Source organism: Condylura cristata, unplaced genomic scaffold, assembly GCF_000260355.1.
Source record: "Condylura cristata isolate star-nosed mole 26May11 unplaced genomic scaffold, ConCri1.0 scaffold00021, whole genome shotgun sequence".
In the NCBI taxonomy this organism is placed as follows: domain Eukaryota; kingdom Metazoa; phylum Chordata; class Mammalia; order Eulipotyphla; family Talpidae; genus Condylura; species Condylura cristata.
The window spans coordinates 17,495,062-17,504,294 of record NW_004567122.1 but is presented as its reverse complement, the minus strand read 5'-3'; the positions used below and the strand labels follow the sequence as shown (position 1 = coordinate 17,504,294).

General features: G+C 41.2%; 1 protein-coding gene across 1 annotated transcript in view; it reads left to right on the top strand.

The window, feature by feature from the left end:
• Positions 1-9,233, top strand: part of CEP120 (centrosomal protein 120kDa) — a 51,474-nt gene that overhangs the window by 8,614 nt on the left and 33,627 nt on the right. The window contains exons 5-6 of the mRNA XM_012728046.1: positions 1,024-1,165; positions 8,416-8,564. Coding sequence (XP_012583500.1) covers positions 1,024-1,165; positions 8,416-8,564 — 291 coding nt within the window. The remainder of the gene's footprint in view (positions 1-1,023; positions 1,166-8,415; positions 8,565-9,233) is intronic.

Below are 9,233 nucleotides of genomic sequence, written 5' to 3'. Positions count from 1 at the left end.
CCTCTCCTGACCCGCCTGCTGCTCCCCTCAGCAGTGTACTTCGTAGATCTGCCTGTTCTGCTCCCCACTCTGTCTCTGGTGAAGCCTCTCACACTCCGCATCTCTGGCCTGTACCCCAGTTCTGTATGAATAAATAAATAAATCTTTAAAAAAAAAAAGAAAAAAATTGGTTGTGTGTTTTCTGAAATCTGTTGTCTAACCTATTTTACCTATCATAGACATAACTTGAATATAAAACAGAAGTTTTTGGTTTTGAACACTATAAACATACATACTAGTTTGCTTTAAGTTAACAGTAATCAGAGTAAGAACAGCATTCTTAACCTGTATTGTTTTACTAAGTATTGAAATGGTATAGAACCCTGCTGACCAGTGGTTCTATACAAATGATACAAGAGATCAAAGACCATGAGCTCTTGCGGGCATCTGTCTTGCGGACAACTTCTGAGGTTGCTCAGGGGGATCAGTGAGGTAATTTAGGATATTTTATTCTGGCAGAAGAATTCTGTAGGTCCCTATCAGTCAAGTAGGTACTGACTGATTCTATCATTTGGCCTTTAGTATTTTCTTAGTGTTTTAATTCACACTAAAGTTTTCTTTTCCTTTGATATAAATATAACAAAGCAGAGAAGTGGCAGGCAAAAATGCTTAAAAGAAAAAGTAAAAAATTAGGAATTAGGGAAAAAGAATTGGTGCTCTTTTTTGTTGTGTAAGAGAAGTGAGACTGAGATATACGAGGAAAAGTAAAAGGAAATAAATTGCTTGCTTCCATTTATGTGTTAAAAAAAATGGCAGTAAAGAAGACAATCTGTTTCTTTTCAGTGTTTTTAAGGGAAAATTCACTTGACTTCCTAAGGAGAATTAATATCCTTTGAGGAAAATGAAGAAAAAGACTGTTAAAAGAGAAAAAAACAATGAAAAATTACAAGAAATATATTTATATCCTTATAGAACATTTTCCACTACTGTTTATTTCCAAATAATTAAGGTGTTTTGTTCTTTTGTTTTGCCATTACTCTGTAGGCACCAAAATGGTACCAGCTGCTGAGTAATAAATACACCAAGTTCAAGTCTGAAATACAGATAAGTATCGCTTTGGAAACAGATACAAAGGCACCAGTGGATAGTTTTAAAGCAAAGGGAGCTCCCCCCCGTGATGGAAAAGGTTTGTGCATCATCTCTAAGGGTGTTCTTGGAAAAGTTCCTGTTTTGGCCTAGGAAGGGGGCAGTATTATAGGGCAGATATACACAGGAGTGTCACCTGATTATATCCTAGTGCATGGGACAAATGCCGTGACACTGTTACGCTTTGAACAGTTGTTCTTGACTGCTGTTCACAAAACTTAGAACTAGGGAACAGATTTTTTTTTTTTTAATTTGGTGAATATCAGAACAAAGTAGAATTTTGTATTTTTTTAAAAGAAAGCTATTTAGGAAAATGTTCTTCTTAGGAAGAGTTCTGGAGAGCCAAAAATGATTGTTCTTTTCTGTTAATTTAATTAATAAACTTTATTTTTAAGGCGATTTTAGGTTGACAGCAAAATGAGTGGAAAGTATAGTTTTCACAAAACCTATAGCCCCCCTTTTTCACCGACTGTCATATCCCCCACCTTAGTAGTATGTTTGTTATAAGTTATGAAGCTGTATTAACATTTTTTTTTTTAAAGATTTATTTATTTGTGCATACAGAGCTGGGCTACAGGCCAGAGGCTCATGGGCAGTGAGAGGCTCCACCAGAGACAGAGTGGGGAGCAGAACAGGCAGATTGTTGAAGTACACTGCTGAGGGGAGCAGCGGGCGGGTCAGGAGAGGTCTGGCTTGCCATGTGGATCTCCTCCGGGGCAGGTGGGGATCGAACTCATGCGGAAGCGCTTTAGCCTCTCAGTGCTGTGCTTTAACCTGCTGCGCCACCAGGGAGGGCCGCTGTATTGACATTTTATCATCACCCAAAGACCATAGTTTACATTAGGGGTCACTCTGGGCGGGTGTATTTTACATTAACAGTGTATATTTTAGTACCCTACAGAGTAGTTTTAGTTTCACATCCAGCACAGCAGGGTGATTTTTTTCACCCCTTTTTCTCCCTAGCCTGTGGCAACAGCGATCTTTTGTTATTTCTCTAGTTTCGCCTTTCGGGAAGGTCTGGAGTTGGAGTCGTAGTGTGTATAGGAGCTTTCATAGATCAGCTCCTTTCCCTGAGTAGTGAGCTTTTCATGTCTCTCCGTGTCTTTTCATGCCTTGCTAGCCTCATTTCCTTTTAGCATTGAGTAATAGTCAATTCCCCCAATTTACATGTAATTTTCCACTTACTGAGTGAAGGACATGTTGGTTGTTTCTAAGTTTTGGCAATTATGAATAAAGCTGGTATAAACATGCCAAACTTTTGTGTGGACATAAGTTTTCAGTTCTTCTGAATAATTATCGAGGAGTGTGATATCTAGATCGTATGGTAACATTGTTTAGTTGTGTAGCAAAACGGCAAACTTTCCTTCACCTCTGTGTCCCATTCTGCAATTCCACGGTAATGAGTGAGAGTTCCTGTTGCTCCGCTTCGTGTTTGTGACTAATGTAATAGCTGTGCCCTACTGTCTGCTGTGTGTATTCCCCACTGATACATGGTGTTAGCATCTTTTCATAGTCTTACTTGCCACCTGTGTGTCTTTGTTGGTGAGCTATCTGACCAGGTCTTTTGACCATTTGTAATCAGTTGCTTATTTTCTTTTTTTTAAAGACTTATTTATTTGTACATACAGAACTGGGGTACAGGCCAGAGGCTCAGGGGCGGTGAGAGGCTTCACCATAGACAGAGCGGGAAGCAGAACAGGCAGATCAATGAAGTACACTGCTGAGGGGAGCATTGGGCGGGTCAGGAGAGGTCTGCCGCGCCATGTGGTCACCTCCGGGGCAGGCGGGGATCGAACTCATGCGGAAGGGGCTTTAGCTTCTCAGTGCTGCGCTTTAACCCGCTGCGCCACCAGGGAGGGCCTGCTTATTTTCTTTTTAATAAGTTTTAGGAGTTTTTGAATACACTGGATAATAGTTTTTTAGGTTTGTCTTTTGCAGATGTTTTCTCATCCTGTTGAGTAACTTCATGAGCAAGTTTATAAATTTTAATGCAGACCAGCTTATCAGTTCTTTCATGGATCATGTCTTTAATACTGTGTCCAAGAAGTCACCATCGTACCTAAGGTCATCTAGTGCTTTTCTAGATAGTCTTTTTTGTTAACTTCTTAAAATTATATATATTTTACACTTAGGTCTGTAATCCCTTTTGAGTCAAAACTTTTTTTTTTAGAAGTTTTATTTATGCATACAAGAACTAGGGTACAGGCCAGAGGTGTGGGGAGGTGAAAGGCTTCACCAGAGACGGAGCGGGGAGCAGAACAGGCAGACTGACCAAAAAACACACTGCTGAGGGGAGTAGCAGGCGGGTCAGGAGAGGTCTGCCGGCCATGTGGGTCAGCTCCTGGCCGGGAAATAAACTCGTGCTGCAGTGGCTGTGGGTAGTTTCATCGTAGTACTGCACTTAAACCCGTTGCACCACCAGGGAGGGCCCAGGTCAATGCATCTTGAATTGATTTTTGTGAAGGGTGTATGGCCTATGTGTAAGAGTCTGTTTTGTACGTGTTGATGTGTATTAGCACCATTTGTTGAAAAGACGGTCTGCGCCATTGTTTTACCTTTGCTGATTTTTTTTTAATGTTTAATGCAATTTTTACATCATTCTTCATTTTTGTACACTGTATGTTTTTTCATCTCGGTTGTTTCATCTCCATGGACTTCCCACCACCAGCTCACCCAAGTGCCATCACTATAGTCCCGTGTGCTCTTCCCACCCCTATTTTGATTTTATTCCCCTTTCCCCTCCACCCCATAGAATAAAAAAAAAAATTATTTTTATGTGTACATATAAGAAATGGCATATGAGGAAGAGGTGCACGGGAAGAGAAGATTCACCAGTGACACAGTAGAGAGCAGAATAGGTGGCGCTACTGAGACCGCTGAGGGGAGCAGTGGGCGGGTCAGGAGAGGTCTGCTGTGTCTTGTGGGTCACTCCGTGGCGGGGAGCCAACTCACGCTGCGGTGGCTGCGGAGAGCTTGATCGCTGAGGCTGGAACCACGGCACCACCAGGGAGGCCCGTATGACCTTTGCCTTTTTGTCAACGATCTGGTCTTTCGTTCTCTTGTAATGTCATTTTTAGTTTTGCTGTTAAATGCTTGTGTCAGCGAATATGTTGGGAGATGTTCCCTCTGCCTCTATCTTCTGTGAAAGATTGTAGAGATTGGTATAGTATCTTCCCTGCATGCTTGATAGAATCCACTGGTAAACCCAGTCTGCATTCTGTTTTGAAAAGTTACTGATACAATTAAATGCTACAAGGCTATTCCGATTATCTATTCCTTGTGTTGGCTGAATGTTTCTTTAGAGGAATTGATTGATCTTTTCTTCTAGCTTTATTGAATTTTTGTACCAAAATTATTTAGAATTTCCTTATTGTTCTGTTTAATGTCTGTGGGCATCTACAGCGATGTCACCCTTCATTTCTGATACTCATAACAGGTGTCTTCACACTTCTTTCTCTTAGTACACTGGCTAAATTGACCGATTTTCCTCATCTCTTCAGAGAAGCAGTTTTTGTTTTTTAGGTTTCCTATGGTGATTTTTTATTTTAATTGATTTCTGTGTGTGTGTGTTTTTTTTTTCCATTGAAGTAATATTGCATTATTTAAATTTCAGGTGAGCATCATTAAAAATTACACTCTGTACATGATACATTATGCTCATTACATGAAGCTCAATACGTGAAAGTCCCATTCTGTTTTTCACCATGCAGCTGCCCTCTCTTACTTATCCAGTTCTTTTTCTTCTGGTAGCCACTAACTTCATACAGTATGAAACTGTATTTTTGCTTTATTTAGCTTATCCATTTGTGTTCTCTACACACCACGTACGAGTGAAATCTTTCTCTGAGTTGTCTTACTAATTAAGTGTAATACACTTCCGATTCATCCATGTTTTACAAATGTTAGATTTCATCTGTATATAAATATCTCTATCCATCTGTCTGTTGACAGGCACTTAGGTTGTTTATGGTTCTAGGCTGTTAGAAATAGTGTTGCAATAAACATGGACATCTGTAGTCTGCAACCCATTCTTAAGCCTTGAGTAGGTAAAATTGTAGACTTTCCACTATCCATGTGAAAATATAAATCAGTCATACAGTATTAATATTCACTTAGCATTACTTTACATAGAAATAAATACCAGCGTTTATACTGTATAATGTGACAGTCTATACTAAGTAAAGAACAGTAGCTGATTACTTTTTCCTTTTCTGTTTTTTATTTTCTCCACCAAACACGTATACCCATAGCCCCTCTTCTTTCCTTTCGCAGTCTTCCCTCCTCCCCCTAGCCCCATTCCCTGTGGTAGCCATTATGTTCTCTTTCTGTTGGGTTCAAGATTTATTTCCAATAGCTTTGAATATGAATAGTCCTTGGGTATTTAAATCCTCAGAGAAGTGAAACCAACCATTGGCTATTGGTCTTTCACTTTTTGACTTACTTCGTTCAGCATAATGTCCTGGACTGGTAGGGGGGAGAAAGTAGTTCTGGAGCCCTTTCTGTGTCTCCTCCCAGCCGGTGTCCGAGCCTGTGTGCTGTGTAGCACGCTGCCTTGTCTGCTGCTGGCTTCTCCTCTCCAGTGGCGCTTACGTCTGTGTGCTGGCTCAGCTACTTGCTCCTTGTGTCCTGGTCCTGGAACCGCTGCTCCTCTGCATTCGTCTCTGAGGTGTTTTTCTTACGCGTACTGTGTGATTCTTGAATTGAATTGTGTCTCTTTCTGTGTCCTTGTTCCTTCTGGGAGAAAAGGAATGTCCTCTGTCCCATCTTGGGATGTGACCTTCCCACACTGCCTCAGTTCTAGTTTTTATCTTTAAGATTTTTGCTTATGCATACAGAACTGGCGTGCAGGCCAGAGATGCAGGGGCGGTAAGAGGCTTCACCAGAGACAGTGGCAAGCAGATGGACGAAGTACACTGCTGAGGGGAGCAGCGGGCGGGTCAGGAGAGGTCTGCCTTGCTTTGTGGGTCACCTCTGGGGCAGGGGATCAAACTCGCTGAAGTGGCTTGAGGCCAGCTTCATAGTGCTGTGCTTTAACCCACTGCACCACCAGGGAGGGCTCTCTAGTTTTTATTTCTGTGTACTTTAATTTCTCCCCCACTTTATGTTTTCCTAAGATGGAAACTTAAGAGTATTGCTTTCTTGTTGATGTTGTGTTTTTATTTTGTTTTTGCCATTTTGTCATTTAGTATACCCTGAATTTATTTATTTATTTTGGAAAGGGGGATGTGATATACCTGGCAAAAGGAAAATAAGCCTTTAGTAATGGAGTGGAAAAGTGTAGGGGAGAAGAAACGCCTTAGTCCTATGATTCAGTTTGGGTTTACTGGTGAGCCTGTGCCTTTGCTGTGTGGGGTTTGTCTGATGCTAGAGTTAGGGTATGTATCTTTGGCGGGAATTTCCTAGAAGAGATTCTCCTCTCATGGCTTCTTGTCAGTGGTGTGCAGTTTCGATATGTTCATTGACTGATGATGTTCACTAATTTGAGTACTTAATTAAGGTCGGGTGAGGTTGTTCTCAACTGTAAGCTCTCTCTCTTTTTTCATTTGCAAGTAGTAAATGCTTGTACAGACAGATTACAGTGGAAATATTCATTCCTCATTTAGGCCTCACTTGATTCATTTATTTATTTTTTATAAGTGTGGTTTTAGGTTTTCTCTTGTAATGGGTTAAGATCTTTAATTCAGTCAGTGTTTGTTCCCGATATGAGCAGTGAGAGTCCCTATAAAGTGCTTCTTTTTCCTTTTGACTATCTCCATAACTCTTCAGTCTTTTTCTTGTTTTTTTTTTTTTTTTTCTTCTTCTTCTTCTTTTCTTTATGTTCTGCTTTCTCTGTTCCGAGCCTTGGATTTACCGTTTAGGAACTTCATGTTCTTTTAGTAAAGAATGCTTAGAAGTCAGGATCCAGGTGCTAGGAATGCCAACTGCTAGGGTTTCCCTGTTCCCAGATCCTTTCAGTGGCAAAAAGTTAGGGAATTTGTGCATGTGTTGACACATGCTGGCCCATATATACACATACACACACGAGTATACATCTGTATGTATACTGTTTGTACATAGACACTGAGGAACACACACACATTATCATCCTCAGCCAATCTCCTGCACAGGATTTGTCACAGTTCTCCTTCCTCCATGCCTATGACTCTCCCCTTACGATGAAAAGCCTGCCATAGTTACTCAGTTGACTCCTAAGTTCTGCAAACCTTACTTAATAGCTGCCTTTTTTATAAATGGTCAGAGACGGTGCAGAGTGCTTTACTTTTGTTCTTTAATTTGATCTTCTCAACATGTACAAACATTGTAGACGAAAATGGAAATTAAAGCAGATTTTAGAGATTTTCCTTAAACTGTAAATGGCAGAACAGGGGCTGGACTGTGTGACGTTAGTGCCTGCTCTTGATGGCCATGCTCTTTCAGCCAGTGTTGCAGTCAGTGGATTTCTTCAGATTAACTGCTAGAAGAAAATAGCTTGTTTGTAGCGTATCTGCATGTAAGATTTGGAGAGTCCTGATGTACTGCCCTCCATAGTGGAAGCGCGGATAACTCCCCACGTGAAGAATGCTCACTTCCCTACTTTCTCCTCAGTACAGATTGGCCTATTGTAGTGGCAGTTAAGTGTTTTGTGTTGGTTTGTTTCAACCAGTTTGAAAAAGCCATCCCTCTTCTGTCTCTTATATTAAGGTCTACTGGTTATTTTGGTTCTCGCCTCAAAATTGTTTTCTAATTTTCTCTGACAATATTCCCGCGTCTCAGAGTGGCACTGGAAGGGCTTTTACGATGTGGCCTCTGCTCCTCTTCCAGCTCTCTCAGTCAGTCCTCACTGCAGTGACTCGCGCACCGGGCCCGTCTCACTTTCTAACCACCTGCTTTCTCTGCTTCGGAGTCATTGTACATAGTGTTCCTTCCTCCTGGAACATGATGTTTCACTCCTTCATTCTCTGCTTTCTCACCTTTCTCTTTTTAGCAGATGTTATTTTTTTTTCAGTTCCCAGTTAAAATGTACTTCCTTCAAGAACCCTACAATGCTTTTTCTATTTGACTTAGTCTGAATTTGTAAAATGTAAAATTTTTTTTAAAAAGTAAGACTTTTATGTGCAGAAATTGAATTGGGGGTCACATAAGTTTCTTTGGAGAATGTATTAAAACAAAATAAAGGGATACCTTGTTGAGACACTAACTCTCCACGACAACTCAGCGTATTAACAAACCCATAGCTAGCTTTCCAAACTGTAGAATGATTTTTGGCAGGCTAGTTTGTCATGTAGTTTAATTATGTTTTTCTCCATAAAGTACCTGCCAGCCTGTCTGGACTTGACCCCAAGGACATAGTGGCTGTGCTGAATGAGGAGGAAGGTTACCATCAGATTGGACCAGCAGAGTATTGTACTGACGCGTTCATTATGTCAGTGACCATAGCATTTGCCACGCAGCTGGAGCAGGTAAGACTTTCTCCGAGATTACCAATTTGTGAAGAACTTGAAATATTTAGTTTAATTTAGAGCTGGGGTACAGGCCAGAGGTTGCAGGGGTGGTGAGAAGATTCATCAGAGATAGAGTGGGGAGCAGAACAGGCCGACTGGTGAAGTACACTGCTGAGGGGAGCAGATGGAACTCAGGGATGGAACTCATGCTGCAGCTTTCTAGTGCTGTGTCCTAACCCCTTGCACCGCCGGGGAGGGCCCCTTATTTATTCTGTATACATGCAAAGAAACCTCATTACAGAAAAGACAGGGTATTTTAAAGTGGCATCTAAGACTCAGGAATTTATAAGTAACTTGTGGGGACTAGAAATTGCATTTTCCAAGCTGAAGCTAAGCCTACATTGATTAAGTAAAAATGTTATGCCTCGTTTTATGTGATTTACATTCTGAGATAATCTGAAAGTTAGAAGTAAAGGGTTAGTGAAATGCTTTCCTTAGTGAATTGAGCTGATTAGGTGCATCTGGTCCTGGTCTTTATGCCCTGGTGATCCTTAGTCTCATCAGCTTCTGTCTCATCAGCTTCTATCTCCTGTTGATGCCTGTGGGGTTGTGGCTTCCCCAGTGGCCTAGGGGTTAAGTTTCAGCGCTATTACCACCACGGCCTGAGTTCGATCCCTGGCCCAGGGC